At 39.9% G+C, this 19597-nt stretch overlaps 1 protein-coding gene across 5 annotated transcripts in view; it reads right to left on the bottom strand.

Moving 5' to 3' along the window:
* The window catches only part of bmp6 (bone morphogenetic protein 6), a 74668-nt gene that overhangs the window by 31228 nt on the left and 23843 nt on the right, over positions 1 to 19597 (bottom strand). For all 5 annotated transcript variants that reach the window (XM_034298063.2, XM_034298064.2, XM_026924126.3 and 2 more), the window contains exon 3: positions 6858 to 7050. In XM_034298063.2, coding sequence (XP_034153954.1) covers positions 6858 to 7050 — 193 coding nt within the window. The remainder of the gene's footprint in view (positions 1 to 6857; positions 7051 to 19597) is intronic.

The raw sequence follows: 19597 nt of genomic DNA, 5'->3' as shown, positions 1-19597 counted from the left end.
TAACACAGATATGTAGGCACCCTGGGACATAAGGCAGCCAGCCACTCCACCGTCGACAAACCTGAGTGAATGCTTGAGAGTGGGGGGGGGGGGGCGACAGCATCCAAACATCCCAGTTCACCACAACGAACTATGCCTGTGCACCCTCCAGACCTGCCCCTGTACCTAAGAAAAAACTATTCACAAAAGGCTTGACTGAACAAATATGTTTTCAGCCTAGACTTAAACACTGAGACTGTGTCTGCGTCGTGAACACTAAGTGGAAGGCTGTTCCATAACTGTGGGGCTTTGTAAGAGAAAGCTCTACCCCTAGCTGTAGCCCTCACTATTTGAGGTACCAACAAATAGCCTGCACTTTTTGATCTAGGTAGGCGTGGCGGATCATACAAGACCAAAAGTTCGCTCAGTTGCTGTGGCGCGCGACCATTTAGTGCTTTATAGGTCAATAGTAGTATTTTATAATATACTTATAGAAATTTGATTGGGAGAAATTTGAATATAGAAATTTGATTGGGAGCCAATGCAGTGTGGATAATATAGGGGTGATGTGGTCATATCTTCTGACTCGCTACTGCATTGTGGACTAACTGGAGCTTGTTTATGCCCCTACTGCAACATCCTGACAGTAAGGCACTACAATAATCCAACCTAGAGGTAACAAAAGCATGAACTAATTTTTCTGCATTGTGTAGTCACAATATATTTCTTATTTTAGCAATATTTCTGAGATGAAAGAAAGCGATCCTAGTGATATTATCTACATGAGCTTCAATTGACAGACTAGAGTTGGTAATCACACCAAGGTCTTTTACTGCTGCACATGATGAAACAGAAAGGCCATCCAGAGTTACTATGTAATCAGAAAGCTTACTTCTAGCTGCATGTGGTCCTAGTACAAGTACTTTTGTCTTGTCAGAATTAAGTAAGAGAAAGTTAATAAGCATCCAGTTTCTAATGTCTTTTACACATTCCTCAACTTTATTAAGCTGGTGTCTGTCATCTGGCTTTGCTGAAACATACAACCATGTGTCATCAGCGTTACAGTGGAAGCTAATACCATGTTTACGAATAATTTTGCCCAGAGGTAGCATATATAAAGAAAAGAGCAGTGGGCCTAAAACAGAGCCTTGCGGAACACCAAACTTTACCTTAGTATGCGTAGAGAAGTCACCATTTACGTCTACAAACTGATAACGATCAGTTAAATAAGACCTGAGCCAGGAAAGGGCAGTTCCCTTAATGCCTACTACATTTTCTATTCTATCGAGGAGAATAGCATGATCAATGGTATCAAAAGCTGCACTAAGGTCAAGCAGCACAAGCAAGGATACACAACCCTGATCAGAGGCCAGTAGTAAGTCATTTACCACCTTAACCAGTGCTGTCTCTGTGCTATGATGAGGCCTAAATCCTGACTGATAAATTTCATTAATGTTATTCCTATGTAAGTATGACCATAGCTGCTGTGCTACAACCTTTTCAAGGATCTTGGAGATAAAGGGGAGGTTTGATATTGGTCTATAGTTAGACAGCTGACAGGAGTCAAGGTCAGGTTTTTTAATCAAGGGCTTGATAACTGCTAGTTTAAAAGATTTAGGTACAAAACCAATGCTAAGGGAAGAACTGATTATCTTTAAGAGATTTGATTGTTTCAGGAATTATCTGTTTGAAGAAACATGTAGGTAAAGGATCTAGTATACAGGTTGATGATTTTGATGATGAAATTAGTGAAATTATTTCGGTCTTGCGAAGGGGAGTAAAACATTGTAATTGTTGATCTGATATTATTATATTATTATCTACAGGGTTAGTTATAAAACTGTCTGGTTTTAAATTAATAGTCTGAATTTTTTGCCTGATATTTTCAATTTTACCATTGAAAAAATTCATGAAGTCATCACTGCTATATAATGATTGTGTGCGTGTTTCTATTGTGGTCTTATTCCTAGTTAATTTTGCTACAGTATTAAATAAGAATCTAGGATTATTTTTGTTATCTTCAATTAGGGTGGAGAGATACATTGATCTAGCAACACTAAGAGCTTTTCTATAGCTCAGAAGACTCTCCATCCATGCTATTTGAAATACTACCGATTTAGTTTGAATACTACCATTTACGTTCTAGTTTTCGAGTGGTCTGTTTTAAAGTTTGTGTGTGATCACTATACCAGGGTGCTAGCTTTTTCTCCCTAATTATTTTTCTTTTAAGTGGAGCTACCTTATCTAGCGAGTAGCAGAACGTTGATTCTAAGCATTCAGTTGCCTGGTCAAGTTCTTCGGGATCAGATGGTGATCCAATCATGGTTGATAAATCTGGGAGATTACTGATAAAACTCTGTGCAGTTGTTGACGTGAAAGTACATCTGACTCGGTGACGTGGCAAGATGCATATAGTATATTATGATTAAGACACATTTTAAAAGAGATGAGGTAATGATCTGAGATAGCTTCAGACTGTGGAAATGAGACTATATTTTCTATATTTAATCCGAATGTTAGTATTAAATCAAGAGTGTGGCCACCACTATGAGTGGGTCCTATTACATTCTGATTAACCCCTACTGAATCAAGAATGGACACAACTGCTGTTCTTAGAGGGTCATCTGGATTATCAAAATGAATATTAAAGTCAACAATTAATGCTTTGTCTAAGGAAACAACCAGGTTAGAGATGAAATCCGCAAATTCACATACGAATTCCGAATATGACCCTGGGGTATCACCTGGGTAGACTCACCTGGGTAGATTTTTAGTGGCTATGTATGTTATGTTAGTATAAAGAACTTCAAATGCGTTGATTTTATGACTAGGTTTTTGTGTGATGCCTAGATTATTATTATAAATGACTGCGATGCCTCCTCTTCTGCCAGTTAGATGGGGCTGATGTATGTAACTGTACCCGGGAGGACTAGCCTCATTTAATGCTACAAACTCATTTGGTTTAATCCATGTTTCTGTTAAACACTGTTACATCAAACTCCTGATCAGTAATGGTTTCATTAACAATAAGTACTTTAAACTTACGAGATCTAATATTCAACAGTCCTAGCTTCAGATCAATGGTGCTGGCTACGCATTTGGTTTGATTTAATTTTTATGTTAATTAGGTTACTAAAACAAACTTTCTGAGTATTTCTACACTTTTGTTTAGCTCGGGGAACAGACACAGTCTCAATATGTTGGAACCTAAGTGACGACTCAGTGCAGCTAGCAGACGGTCGGTTTAGCCTGCTTGTCTGCTCCCTGGCCTTGGCCCTGGATTGTCACCGATTAACTAGGCCTGTTCTGAGACTATGTGCTATGCTGCAAAAAATGAGAGCAGCACCTTCCCGAGTGGGATGGACACCATCCCACCCTAAAAGGCCAGCCTTGCCCTCAAAACTAGTCCAATTATCTATAAAGCCCACATTGTTTTCAGAGCACCACCTGGACATCCAGCAGTTCAGCGACCATAACCTGCTGTGAGCTACATCGCCACGCCACATTGGGACGGGGCTAGAGCATACTACAGCATCGAACATTGCCTTCGCTAATTTACACACTTCTACAATGTTGCTCTTAGTAACCTCAGGCTGACGAAGGAGTATATAATTAGCTCCTACATGAATCTTTGAGAACCTGTGCTTGCCTAAGACCCTAAGACTACCTGCTATGTCCGGCACCCTGGTTCCTGGTATACACCTAACTAAAGCTGCTGGTGCCCCTAAAGGCCTAGCTAATTTCACGTGCCGCAAGATAGAGTCTCCTATAACCAGAGTTCTTTCAGGTTTCTCAGTGGGTGCTTCACTGAGGAGAGCAAACCTGTTAGACAAGTGAAGCGGAGAAGAGTGGTGCTCCTGTGGGCGAGCCTTAGCGTTAGCTTTGGCTTTGTGATTATGCCGCAGAGTTGTCACCCATTCGCCCCGCTGTGAGGGCTCTAAAGCCGGAGTTGGGGGATTGCTAACTCCGCCTAAGGCATCCGGACTTTCCCCTACAGAAACTACACTCCTCTCACTCTCACTGACCCTCTCTAGAGTCTGGATGCGCACCTCTAATGCTGCAATCTTCCCATCAGAGACCTAACTAACATACATTTATCACAAATAAAGCTATTGCTAATGACAGAGGAAGAATGACTAAACATCCTGCATTCAACACACTGAACAAGCTGAATTGCCATGGTGTTTAACATACCTTAGTCGAAGATTATTATTATTATATTATTTTAGATGACGTGGATCCGGTGTGGATGGCCTCCGCTCGCTGTCTTGACAAAATACAAAAGCGCTCTTCGAAAAAAAAAATGAAAATACGGCAGAAGAGAAAGTGAAAAATACAACAGAAGAAAACGATAGCACAAATTTATTGATTAAAAAAGAAAGAAACAGTATAGTTAAGATGCCAACGCAGGCAAGAAACTCCCGGCAAAACAATTCGAAAACAGGAAGTGACTACTGGAAGTTTATTGCTACAGCATACCAGGTATTGCATGAAAGGATTCACTGACTAAAGAGGCACAAAAGTAGTTTTGGCAAACATGCAATAATATACCACCTGTGAGTCCATTCTGGATGATGGGACACTGCCCATGAACCTTTGTAAGAGCTGCATGAATAAGTTTGTCAACAGACTGAACACTTATACACAGTGTGATTTGCTAAAAAACAGTGGGGGGTCCAAAGAGGTGTTGATGCAAGTGAAAGAGGCCATCATTAGGCTGAAAAAACAATACAGACCTATCAGAGAGATAGCAGAAACATTAGGAGTGACCAAATCAACAATTTGGTACATTCTTAAAATGAAGAAATGCACTGGTAAGCTCAGCAACAACTAAAGTGGATGAATGCAGAATTCTTTCCTTGTTGAAGAAAAACCCCTTCACAACATCTAGCCAAATCAAGAACACTCTCGAGGAGGTAGGCATATCATTATCAAAGTCTACAATCAAGAAACGCCTTCAGGAATGTAAATACAGATGGTTTACCTCAAGATGCAAACCACTAGAAACACTCAAGAACAGAAAGTCCAGATTAGACTTTGCTGGCGAAAAAAAAAAAAACCAAACAAACAAAAAAAAGAGTGACCAGTTGTGATGCAAGGTTTACTTGAGAGTATGGAGAAGGAAAGGAAGGGCTCATGATCCAAATCATACCACATCATCTGTCAAACATGTGAAGGCAGTGTTATGGCATGGGCATGTATGGCTAGCAATAAAACTGGGTCACTGGTGTTTACTGATGATGTGACTGCTGATAGAAGTAGCAGGATGAATTCTGAAGTGTATAAAGGTATACATTCTGCAAACCTGGTAGGACAGCACGTCACAGTGCAGATGGTTAATGACCAAAAACATACAGCAAAAGCAACCCAAGAGCTTAGAAATAGAATGTTCTTAAATGGCCAAGTCAGTCACCTGACCTTCTGCCTTCTTCCAAGACCCATCCCCTGTGAAAAATGTGCCAAAATTCAGAATAAAAAAAAAAACTAAGACTGCAGAAGAAAAGGAAAGCTTCCAGAGCCAGAAGAGTGATTCCAGAAGCAAAAAAAAAAAAAAAAAACCTGCATCAGAAAAATCTGCAAATAGAAAAAAAAGTAAAGCAAAATGAGTGTGAATCAGAAGTAATCTTTTTGAAAAATTAATTTTGATTTGATTCTGATTACTTGCATTTGCAATGTATTTTTAACAATTTGATATATAATTTGATATATCTGATAGGTCTGTATTGTTTTTTCAATAGGTGCCGAGTGCCAAAATTAGCTGGTGAATGGAAAATTGGGGCAAGAATCTTGTAGTAGGGGTATGCCCTGTCTATTCTCCAGATCTCAACCCAATTGAACACCTATGGGACATTTTGGAATGAACTGTGTTGGTGCACTCTACCACCATTAAAGCACCAATCAAGGGAATATCTTTTGGAAGAATGCTGATCCATCCCTCCAGTAAAGTTCCAGGGATTTATAGAATCTATGGCATAGTACAGTGAAGATGTTCTGGCAGTATTTTAGTAAGGAACTTTATGTTGGTTTTTCCTTTGTCACCTATCTGTATCATGTAAAAGATTAGGAGATAGGATTTTGTAATTATTCTGATGCCAAAACTGGCAAACATGAAATACTGAAAACTTAGTCTGACCAAAATCCCCACTGAACCATGGAGACAAGGAACAGAGAAGCCCATTTAGCTAAGTGTAGAGCCAGTCTCTATTTTGTAGAAAACTACTTTCTTTTTTTGTAAAATGTGGCCTGGTGACTGACCATACATAGTCACTTAATTGGTTGCTTTTTTGACAGTGGACACAACATCCAATCATGCTGTTGTTGTGATTCATGGAAATCATGTCTCCTTTCGCCCACAGTGTCAATGTCTGGCGTGTTTAGCTTGGTTCTTTTTTAGGCATCAACCTATTTTCAGTCAGGGACTGCGGTCATGGTTTAGACTATACAAACTACATGGTAGAAAACTGAAACTTGTGCTTCTTGTATATGTCTCTATTCTGTTCTAAATTCCAAGTGCATTTGGTCACAAACAAGAGTCTGAGAACTTGTGAAATTACCAAAGGCCCTAATATGTAAGGCTAATATGTTTACACTACTGTATTATAACAGAATTTGGTTAATTGCTTGTTAAGATATTTGCTTGTATGCATAACAATGGCCTCTCCACTGAAAAGAAATCACAAGTCCTTTTAACTGGACCACCATAATAAATAAATAATAAAGATACTGTATATAGATTTTTGATGCACAAGAGAATACAAACTGGAAGAATTTGCATTTAATCACTATTAATGCACTAATGCATACACTGTATTTGACAATGCACGAAGTGGCATTCGTGGTATTTTAAAATTTGTAACCAATTAACTAGCTATCCTCACCTGTCTAGATGTTCGCCCACCACCTCAAAAACACTCAGTCGGATGGTTTCATTGTGAAAAGCAGTGCCCACACATTCCTTGTAGATCCTGAACTCTGCTGCTGCAACTGTCTCTCCCTCTGGGATCTGAGACAGATTGAACTTGAACTCCTTATGGTGTCTTCTATGAGGAGACAACTCCCGGTCGTACTCCACTGCCCAAAGAGACACATGGGAACACAGGATCTTAAGAACTCAAATTTTCAGACAGAAGAACATGGTATACACTTTGGATACAACATTCACACATACAGTATGAATGCTGATGATATATGTCAGACATTTTAATGGCATTTGTAGAGAATTTTATATATCAGAAACCCTCTTATTAACCACCATGTAAAATACATTCTTGTGGTGAATGCATACTTTATAGGACCACTTCAGAGAGGGGCCACATACTGAGAGTCTGATGTGAAATAATGATTCATTATTTCTGGTGGGACTTTAATTCACCATTTGGTCAAAGTAGTTCCCACAACAAAGATCATCATGACAGACAGACAGAGAAGACAGAGAGGCAGAGACAGATAGACAGATAGATAGATAGATCTGTCAGTCTGTCTGTCTGATTTCTAAGGGGAAATTTGGATATGTGCATCAGCACAGTTAAACTCTAGTATAGCAACAGGAAAAAGGGATGAATGGCAACCACAGTATGCCTTTTAGTCAAATGACAACTTTGTCATCTCCTGTTAAAGCTGCTCCTACCAACACACACACACACACACACAAAACCACCACCACCACCGCCAACCCTTGCTCTGCTTCCCAGACTTGGCGCATGGTCTGTCATTCTTGCCACATAAGTACATGTCAAACCGGATACCACTGTTCCAGGATGAAGTGTTCTGTGCTGATTGGATTTCCATGTCTACTGACCAGATGGAAGTAAGAAGCCCACACTCCCACCCCATCTTTACACAGACACAGAAGGATTGAGAAAGGAGACAAGTAGAGAAAGAAGATACCTGGAGAGTAAATTAAATTGGTGAATAGATATTTGAATGGGAGTATAAGGATTTCCCACCTCTGTTCACTCCTCAGTTCCTCCATTCTAATTTGCGGAAGCAGAATAAGGAGGTCACAGTGCTGCATGGAGTGCCATGCCTAATCTCCAGCTTTCAAACAAAGGCTTTTCCCTCATCCCCTGCACATATTCTCATGTTCTCAAGCATATTTCTGAAGCAATTCAAGAGTAGATTATGATGGCAAGTTCAAAATGTGGCAAGCTCAGAAGCGTGAACTACATGCAAGTGATTTGTATAATCTGAATGTGGAATGCAGAAAATTGACTTATACACATGCACAACCTATCTCTGAAAGAGTAAATTTCTCCATGTAAATATTCATGAACGTTTGAAAATTCCACCTCAAGCACCAGCACTGTGGCTCTACACCTGATTGTTCCATCACTACAGTATCAGAACATATATTGAAAGAAACATTTGTAAATACTTGACATCAGTGCCTGAGCCAGAAGGTCGCCTTTGTTGCTTATGGTCACCTGAGATAACTTCTTAATGAAAGGATCCAGAGAAATTTCACATCCAGTAATTACATAGTTCATGGCAAAAGATCACCTTGAGAGAGATTGCAATCTATTTGAAAATATTATCACATTATCATACAGTATCTTCAGTGACACAGTTCTTCATTTATCTCATGTGGTAATGCATGTTCATAAGTTCAAGGTGAACAGCAACACAGACACACGAGCTCTAGGGCAGCCTGCCCACATCTCACTCTCTCTCACACACACTTACTTTTACTCTGTTTTTCAAAAAAAAAAAAAAAACATTTTATTGTCTTTTCTTGTCTATTACTTTGATATTTCAAGAACCAAGATATTCAGAAACCAAGTTATTGTTTATTATTTCTTTCGGTTAAAACTGAGAGAAATAATTTATTTACTTTTAATTTCTAATTGCAGTTGGAAAGTGGATATTTTATAAGACTGCCTAATGGGACTTATTAATTAAATTTACAGTGAAGCACCTACATTGCTGGCATTTAACTTGCATTGCTGATGCTTCCTATACAAACAGAACAATTTCCCTTATACTTTTCAATGAAGGGAGAACCAAGTCATGAAGTCTAGTTATGTCAAGTAGATCTTTATTGGCATCACAACCACAGGCAGTATACATTTACATTTAGAGAATTTGGCAGACAGCCTTATCCAGAGCACCTTACAGAACTCATATAATGTATAGAAGTAGTATAATGTACAGTACACAGTGAGATGAAATAACATTTTTCCCATAATGTAACAAGCAGGGAGGGGGTAATGAGAAACAGTGGGGTTAGTATGCAATGGGGATGTTTGCCTTTTTCAAATGCTGGAGGAAATGCAGACACTGCTGGACTCTGTTGGGCAGGGAGCTGGTGTTGGTTGTCCAGGTGAGGTCCACTGCAATGTGAATGCCAAGACACTTGGTGCTTATCACTCTCTCCACTGTGAAGCCAATTGTGCATGGGGGGAGTGATCAGCACAGGAATTTCCGAAGTCAACAATCATCTAATTTCTTTTGTCAGTATTCAATGACAAGTTATTCTTGCATCAGACCATAAGCCTTTCCACCTCCACTCTTTTTGATGTCTCATCGCTGATCAGGCCAACTACTGTGGTGTCACCAGTGAACTTAACAATGTGAATTGAACTGGATCTAGCAGCGCAGTCATGGGTCAGCAGTGTGAATGGCAGTGGGCTGAACACACAGCCCTGAGGGGCACCAGTGCTCAGGGTGATGGTGTTGGAGATTCTGCTGCTGACACTAACTGACTGTGGTCTCCCAGTGAGGAAGTCCAGGATCCAGTTATAGAGGGATATGCTGAAGCTGATATTCCCAATAACATAACTGTGCTTTGGAACTTAATGTCATCAAAAATATTTTTATATTTTTTTTTCACTGGCCATCCACCATATGTCAACTCATTGAAATCCCCATCATATTTTTCTCCCTATTGTTTTCCTAGTTCCAAATACCAGGTGGTGTGATCTCACGTGGTTCTTGGTTATTCATTTTTGTACGCTCAGCGTGAATGTATGAGAGCCTGTTACAGAGAAAATTCAAACTTTATCTCTCTCACGCAAATGGTGCCGGAGGCTCTAAGCCAATCAGAAACTGTGAACATCAAACTCTCTCTCACACACACTCAAGCACTCTTTCACAAACTACCAAAGTCTCTCTCTCATGCACACTCAAAATCTCACACACTCAAAAGTCTCACACACTATCAAAGTCTCTCACACACATTCAAAATCTGTCTCACGCACACTCAAAGTCTCTCTCACCTACTATCAAAGGTTAGAAGTTTGATGGTGTGTGAGAGTATGACTATGTGTGAAAGAGGTTTGGTAGTTTGTGTGAGAGAGTGTGACTGTGTGTCAAAGAGCTTTGATTGTGTGTAAGTGATCTGACAGTGTGTGTGAGAGTATGATGGTGCATGAGGTATGATAGGGTGAGAGAGCATGATACTGTGTGTGTGAGAGTATGATGGATTACAGATTTTGTCTGTAACGGACTCTCATATGAATGCACACACTGACACGCGAGCTCCAGAGCAGAGCACGCGTCCATACAGACTCACACCCTCTCCCCCCTCTCTATTACACGTGCACGCGCAAACACACACACACACACATACACACACTTTGTCTAACCCTATTTAGAAATAGGTTCATAGTTAAGTAGCTGTTTCTTCTTTTCTCACTGTATTTCAATACATAGCCTCAATAACAATCAAATCAAGTAGGCTTTATTGCCATTTCTCTCATCACATACAGGCCCCAGTCACACCTGTCATTAACATGGATCCTGGGTGATTAGCTCATATGTGGCAGTGGTGCTCTAGGGATGATGTATCATAGCTAATCCTGTGCTCTGATCCCAACTAACGAGCTGGGATATGTGAAGAAAAGAATTTCACTGTGTATATGTGACAAATAAAGGCTGCTACTCAATGCAATACTTCGCATTACAAATGCGTCAATGTCACCACATGATGCATAAAAACTAGTTCATGCTTTTGTTACCTCTAGGTTGGATTACTGTAATGCCTTGTCTGGATGTTCCGGTTAGTCCAGAATGCAGCAGTCAGAGTCCTTACTAGAACCAGAATATATGACAATATCACGCCTAACTTATCCACACTGCATATACAGTGTTTAAGTCTAGGCTGAAGCCAAGCCTTTTTCTTAGGTAAAGGCACAGATCTGGAGTGTACATGGGCATAGTGTGTTTTGGTAAACTGGGATGTTTGGATGTTGTCGCCTCACCCCACTCTCACACGTCCTCTCAGGTTTGTTGACAGTGGAGTGGCTGGCCGCTTTATGTCCCAGGGCGCCCTCATATCAGTGTTATCTTCTGGCTCGCCCTTTTTGTTATGCTCCTGAGATGCCAGCGATCCTGACCCCTTCTGCTCTCCAGACCTGCCTGATCCATCCTAATGCCCTACTTCTGTTTGGAGTGCTCATCACCAGTAAATCACTTGCTGCTGCTGAGGTTGACCCCACCTGGACAGCCTAAAGATCACCATGGGATTACTGTAGCTGGTGCCACATAGAAACTATAAAGATGGCTGTGGATGTACTTCCTTGGATAGCCTTAGGACTGCAATTTCTAAGAACAGTTTTGCCATCAAGTCTCCATCATTGAACAGTTGATAATTTCAACACAATAGACTTTAAGTTAAAACTACAATGAATTCAGAAATGACTCTGATGCTCATACTCATAAGTTGCTCATAAGCTCATAAGTTCCTGTTCACAAAATTGCATGCGTTCCCTTTTGAGTCTGGTTCCTCTCAATGTTTCTTCCTCATGTCGTCTCAGGGAGTTTTTCCTTTCCACTGCCGCCTCTGGCTTGCTCATTAGGGATAACTTAATACATTTAAAATTTATATCCAGATTTCTGTAAAGCTGCTTGGTGTATTGTTAAAAGCACTATATAAAAAAATTGAATTGAATTGAATAGACCGTGTCATTGGTGAAACTTGATGATGTGGTTGTGACACAGTCATGGGTAAACAGTGTGTACAGCACACAGTACACACCCCTGGGGGGTGCCGGAGATTTGTGTTCAGGGTGATAGAGCAGGATGATCTGTGATTCTTACACACTAAGAAGTTATGTCAGGAGACTTAACTTGGTTTTTTATTGACAAAATCTCTAATTTGAGACCCAAAGTAAGCTCTTCTCATACTGAACCCTCAATCCTGTTGTTGCATTCTGCCTCCTGGGATAGTTTTGAACCTATTTCCCTGCAACTGCTTAAAAATACCATCGCTAATATTAAACCAACTTTTTGCTCTCTCGATATCATACACCCTAAATTTTTTAAATTAATTGTTGACTCTGTTGGGCCGGGATTAGTGTCTTTTTACAATAAGTTTCTTTTTATAGGCTCTATCCCTGCTGCCCTTAAAGTGGCTACTGTCACTCCGTTACTCCAGAAGCCTTCACTAGATCCTTCTGTTCTGAACAATTTTCGCCCTATTTCTGTATTACCTTTCATTTCAAAGGTATTGGAAAAAAATGTGTTTGACCAACTTCAGTTTTTTCTCAGTTGCAACAGTATTTCTGAAATCTTTCAGTCTGGTTTTAAGTCCGCTCACAGTACTGAATCTGGCCTCTTGAGAATGTTAAACGACATTTTTTTTATCTACGGACTTTGGCGACTACGGACTTTGCTAAAAACGTATCTGTTTTACTTGGCTTATTTTTACTTGGCTTATCAAATCTTTTCTAAATCATGAAACCTTAGAGATGGCTGTTCACGCTTTTATTACCTCACGCTTGGACTACTGCAATTCACTATACTGCAGTAGTTCAAAGTCTCAAATTGCTCGCATTCAACTAGTGCAAAATGCTGCTGCCAGATTCCTTCATAATTGCCGTAAAAGCGCTCACATTACTCCAATTCTGAGGACCCTCCATTGGCTGCCTATCAAATTCAGAATCGATTTTAAAATTCTTTTATTTGTATATAAATCATTACATGCTCAAGCCCCCACTTACTTATCTGAATTGTTGCACCCATATACTCCTTTCAGAAGTTTAAGATCTAGCGATCAGAATCTTCTTTTAGTCCCACATTCCAGACTCAAACACAGAGGGGATCGAGCTTTTTCAGTGGTTGGGCCGCGGTTGTGGAATACCCTGCCTTTAGAGATTAGATTAGCCCCTTCTTTGACCACTTTTAAGTCTCTGCTAAAAACATATCTGTTTTACTTGGCTTATAAATAATCTTCTATTATGGTATTTGCCTATTATTTTGTCTTACTAATATATTTTTTAGTCATTGTATTTATTGGGGCTAGACCCTGTCTTAATTGTGTTTAGTGGTGCTGATTCCTTCATTTTATTTTACTCTTTTTCTGAACCTCTGTACAGCACTTTGGTCAGTTGTGTGGCTGTTTTTATATGTGCTATATAAATAAACTGAACTTGAACTTGGTGACTGGAGCTTGTGATGATCGTGAATGCTGAGCTTAAATAGATGACCAGCATTATAATTCCCTGACTGGAGATTTCTTGGGCACGGGGATGATGGTGGCTGATCTGAAGCAGGTGGGGACAGCAATCTGTCCGAGAAAGTAAAGTTATCTGTGAAGACAATGTTCAGTTGGTGGGTACACTACTTCAGCACACGAGGCAGGGATATTGCCTGAGCCAGTAGCTTTATGTGGGTTCACCTTCAGCAGGGTTTTCCTCATTCGTTTACTGAGGTCACAGTCAGCACCTGGGGAGAACTGTAGATCCTTACTGCTGTCTCTGTGTTGCAGTCTTCAAATCAGTTGTAGAAGGCATTTAGTGTATATGGGGACGAAGGTGACAGTAATTGTAAACATCATTGGGGGATACTAAGGCTGACCACCATGAATTCCACCATCGATAAAAAATGTTTTTAATCTAATACGATTTTTGTGCACCATTCTGTGTTGATGTAAACACACAAGCCCCCTCCACAGGTCTTACTGGACATTGAAGCTTCTCAGTCTGGCTGGGGTGTGGTTAGCCCTGTGAGCTGAATGGCCACATCAGGGATGCTATTGTTGAGCCATGTTTCCATAAAAATAAAAATGCAACATTCCCTCATATCTATATGTGTGGTTTACTGTAGAGTAACATAATCCACCCCATCTGCAATGTTTTCCATTTTGCTTGTACCACTTTGCAAGCGTCTCCTAGCCCGGGCAGCCACAGTAGGAGAGGCTGCAGTCTCTGGGCCTAGCTCACATAGCAAGCTGAAGCTGCAGAGCTCTGTCAGGGATTGTCAGACTGGCGTAAGATGTTTATATTGCACTTTGTTCTGATATCCAACAACGTCTGGCGATCACAGGTGAGTTGTTGACCACTTCAGACGCACATTTGTCTCAAGACAAAATTCAAGAACATGTACAAGGCTACATATAACCTCTTTTGTTGGATCCATAGTGGTCAAAACATCCAAGCATGCCGCCATGTTGGATCCTGAATTTGCATTTCAATACAAGCAAACGTTTTCTTTGAAACGTATTTTTTGACCTGTTGCTCTTTGAAACCACAAGCTCAAAATAATTTGTGTGCAGTCATACTGACCAGATTTTTTCCACTTCTTTCCTTACATAAATTATCATAATAGGGTCCACCTTAAATAAATAATTGTAAATAGGGCCCATTTTATGTTTTTACTTGTATAACATCTGGCTATGCCAGATTTGTGGTATAGTCATTAGCCCACACAATGACAAAGACAACTCCACTGATGGAAAATACAGTCTCACACACACACACACACACACACATACTCAGTCTCTTGATTTCGCCTCCTCCAGAACATAGTTACTGAAGCTATGTTGCCAATTCTTATTTATTGCCATTTCCCCTACTGTAGACCCATATTTGTTTTTGGACTAAAGTAATTATAAGTGAGGTGTGTGTGTTTATGTCTGTATGTTTGTTTAAAGCAGGGAAAAATGCATGTTGGAATGCATTGTCTCATTCTGCACTAAATGAAGGCTAGGCACTGTGTCTTCAGTAACACTTTACAGGATTGTTACATACTAACTGTGCAATAATTAGGAACTAATGAATAGTGCTTCATTAACTTTTAAGGTACTATTATTAACTACTAAGATATACTGGTTAATTATTCAGTAAATAATGTTTGCAATAGTTCACTATTAACTAAGTAATTCCTGAACACATTTCTTTTGCAGAAATACTTGTTATTTATGACTTGTTTATTAAAATACTAATTAATTTCTCATCACATCAACATCAATTCCCAATTGCTAAGTCTTACCTTATTCCTGTAGATCTACTAAATGATGCACCATAGCCTATTCCCACACTTCAGTGTTTAAGTCATTTATTTATGTCAACACAAGTTTCCTCAGAGTTGCTTTTATTTAGCTAGCTAAAGGCTAAGTGAAAAAATGGATAACAATAATCTACAAAAGTAAATGTAATGTAACAATTATTCTTAATGTACCTTAAAAATTGTCAGGCGGCAAGGACAGACGTAGTTAAGAAAGGTTCATTTAAAAAAACTCGTAGACAAATCCAAACCATAAGACAAACTCAGTAACAAAAACCAGTCCTCAAACAGCATAGATGGGGTAAAACAGGAATCAAAAATCAGGAGAATCAGAAACAAGAACAAAAACAGAGTGTCAGAATAACACAAAGACACAGAGCATATACTTTTCAGCAAGATAGTGAGTTGGAATCCTTAAATACTGTGAATCTGACTGTGTCCAGGAATGTGTGATCAGAACGATGGTGAGCTTGAACATACTGTATATGCTGGTTCTCCCTCAATGTCAAGGGGGGTAGGGGGAGAGGGGACCTGGTGCCTTCGGCGAAGGGACCTGGTGTGACTAGCTTTAACCTGGAGACATGTGAAACAATGATGCTAGGCAGCAGTGACATGGGAGGTCAAGTTTGTAGGTTACCTCACTGATTCTCTGGTGGATCTTGAATGGGCCAATATAGCAATGTGACAGCTTCCTGCATCCCTGGTTGACACAATATCTTTAGTGGACAGCCACACTCAATCGCCTATTTCGTATTTGCCCCCTGGCATCAGTCTGCAAACTCCTTACTTACATGGGCAGTGTGTTCAAGGTGCTGGCCTGCCGTTTCCCTCACTTGCTCACTTCGAACCAGGTTGCGACAACTGGTGACTTGGTTGCGTTGGCGTTCCATGGGAACAGAAGGGGGTGATAGCCAAGGACATATTGGAATGGGGTGAGCTTCAATTCAATTTTATTTGTAAAGCACTGTTATCAATGGACATTGTCACAAAGCAGCTTTACAGAAATAAATACATTCAGGATATAAATTTTAAATGTATGAATTTATCCATAATGAGCAAGCCAGAGGCAACAGTGGCAAGGAAAAACTCCCTGAGATGATATGAGGAAGAAACCTTGAGAGGAACCAGACTAAAAAGGGAACTCATCCTCATCTGGGTGACAACAGAGAGTGCAATTATAAATAAATCCCTTCTATAACTGTGTACTACATGGAAAAATAGTGCAATTGGGTAAACAGGAAATTCATTGCAGTTTTCACATGAAGTCTGTTTTGTTGAACTTATCCACTGTTCACTGATGGAGACTTGAGTGGAAAACTGTTTGAGGGAATTGCAGTCCTAAAGCAATCATAGCAATTGTAGTCCTAAGCCATCATAGCAAAACCGTTCAAAGGAATTGTTGTCCAAAGCCATCTTCATGGTTTTTAAGTGCTACCATCCTCAGTAATCTCAACAATCTTCAGGCTGTCCATGTGGGGCCATCCTCAGCAGCAGCAAGTGATTTCCAATTTATGAGAATTCCAACCAGAAGTCAGGCATCAGGCTCAGATAGGTATGGAGAGCAGAAGGGGTCTGGATCACTGGTATCTCAGGAGTAGCATGTGTAGCTCAACAGAGAGAGAGAGAGAGAGAAAGAGAGGGAAAGATTATTAGGTATGCTTATTGTCCCGTAATGGTTAAGGACAATGTACTTTGCGTGCAGAGTGCAAGCAGGGACTCTGGCAAGACTAGCTATAACAACATAACTAAAAGGGAGAGCCAGAAGGCAACACAGACATGACGGCAGCCTGGGACATAAAGCGGCCAGCCACGCCACAGTGTCTGAGTCTCGAACCCTAATTGGAAGGGTTTTCCATAATTTGTAAGCTTTGTAATAGAAAGCGCTGCCCCCTGCTCTAGCCTTCACTATTCGAAGTACCAACAAATAGCCTGCACTTTTTGATCGAAGTAGGCATGGCGGATCATAAAAGACCAAAAGTTTGCTCATTTGCTGCGGCACGAGACCATTCACTGCTTTATAGGTCAATAGTAGTATTTTATAATCAATACGAAATTTGATTGGGAGCCAATGCAGTGTGGATAAGATCAATGTGGTCATATCTTCTGGTTTTAGTAAGGACACTTGCTGCTACATTGTGGACTAACTGGAGCTTGTTTATGCACCTACTGGAACAGCCAGACAGTAAGGCATTACAATAATCCAAAGGTAACAAAAGCATGAACTAATTTTTCTGCATTGTGTGATGACATTATATTTCTTATTTTAGCAATACTTCTGAGATGAAAGAAGGCTATCCTAGTAATATTATCTACATGAGCTTTAAATGAAAGACTAGAGTCGATAATCACACCAAGATCTTTTACTGCTGCACATGATGAAACAGAAAGGCCATCCATAGTTACTATGTAATCAGAAAGCTTACTTCTAACTGCATGTGGTCCTAGTACAAGTACATCTGTCATGTCAGAATTAAGTAAAAGGAAGTTAATAAGCATCCAGTGTCTAATGTCCTTTATAGTCCTAGTGTCTCTCATCTGGCTTTAAAAATAACATGTTTACAAATAATTTTGCCCAGAGGTAGCAAATTTGAAGAAAAGAGTAGCGGGCCTAAAACAGAACCTTGCGGAACACCAAACTTTACCTTAGTATGCGTAGAGAAGTCATCATTTACATCTACAAACTGATAACAATCAGTCAAATAAGTCCTGAGCCAGAAGAGGGCTGTTCCCTTAATGGCAACAACATTTTCTAGTCTATCAAGGAGAATAGTATGATCAATGGTATGAAAAGCTAGAGGCAACACAAGCAAGGAGACACAACCCTGATCAGAGGCCAGTAGTAGGTCATTTATCCCTTCAACCAGCGCTGTCTCTGTGCTATGATGAGGCATAAATCCTGACTGATAGCAGCACTAAGAGATTTTCTATAGTTCAGGAGGCTCTCCTTTCATGCCGTTTGAAATACTACCAATTTAGTTTGATGCCATTTACGTTCTAATTTTTGAGTGGTCTATTTTAAGGTGTCTGTGATCGTTATACCAGTGCGCTAGCTTTTTCTCTCTAATTATTTTTCTTTTAAGTGGAGCTACCTTATCTAGCGTGTAGTGGAATGTTGACTCTAAGCATTCAGCTGCCTGATCACTGTCTTTGGGATCAGATGGGGATCCATTCATAGTAGATATCTCTGGGAGATTATTTATAAAACTCTGTGCATTAGCTGGTGTGAATGTATGTTTGACGCTGGTAGCATGGCAAGGTGCATATATTATGATTACGACACATTTTGAATGAGATGAGATAATGATCAGAGATAGCTTCAGACTGCAGAAATGTGACTATATTTTCTATATTTAATCCAAATGTTAGTATTAGATAAAGAGTGTGACCACCATTATGAGTGGGTCCTATTACATTCTGATGGACCCCTACTGAATCTAGAATGGACACACCCATTGCTCTCAGAGGGTCTTCTGGGTTATCAAAATGAATATTAATGTCTCCAACAAGTAATGCTTTGTCTAAAGAAACAACCAGGTTAGAGATGAAATCTGCAAATTCACAATGAAATTCAAAATATGGCCCCAAGGGTCTGAAAATAATATAAAAAATCTACTGGGAAGACTTATTACTTGTGGCTATATTTGTTAGGTTAGTATAAAGAACTCACTGAATTTATGACTAGGTTTTTGTGCGACATCTAGATTATCATTATAAATGAGTGCGACACCTCCTCCTCTGCCAGTTAGACAGGGCTGATGTATATAACTGTATCCAGGAGGGCTGGCTTCTTTTAATACTACATACTCATTTGGTTTAATCCATGTTTCTGTTAAACACAGTATATTAAACTCCTGATCAGTAATAGTTTCATTAACAATAAGCACTTTAGACATAAGAGATCTAATATTTAACAGTTCTAACTTCAGATCAAAGGTGCTGGCTTTGCATTCAGTAATATTTTAGTTTTATGTTAATTAGATTACTAAAGCACAATTCGAGTATTTCTACATTTTTGTTTAAAATCTGTTTCTCCAGAACCAGAAACAAGATCAAAACCAGGGTGTCAGAATAACAAAATACAAATGCTTGGTAACGACTGGCAACAAGGACACAAAGCGTATACTTCACAGTGAGAGAGTGAGCTAGGAGTCCTTAAGTCCGTGCTGTGCTCTGGAAGTTCTGGTATGATGCCTGTGTAACTGTGGTAGCTAGTAGCCAGGGATACACAGGAATGGAGTTAGTTGTGGATGAATGTCTTAAGGAGCTGTGGTGTTATCAGCCCAAGGGATGAACCTAAACCATTTATCCTGTTGGCCATGACAGTGGCTTCTAAGTAATCTTCCAATTTCCTGGCTAGTCCTTTCCACACAGGGCCTCTGTGGTATGGGTAGAAGCA

Source organism: Pangasianodon hypophthalmus, chromosome 22 (genome assembly GCF_027358585.1).
Source record: "Pangasianodon hypophthalmus isolate fPanHyp1 chromosome 22, fPanHyp1.pri, whole genome shotgun sequence".
NCBI classification, from domain to species: Eukaryota; Metazoa; Chordata; class Actinopteri; order Siluriformes; family Pangasiidae; genus Pangasianodon; species Pangasianodon hypophthalmus.
This window is presented reverse-complemented; position numbering and strand designations above follow the sequence as displayed.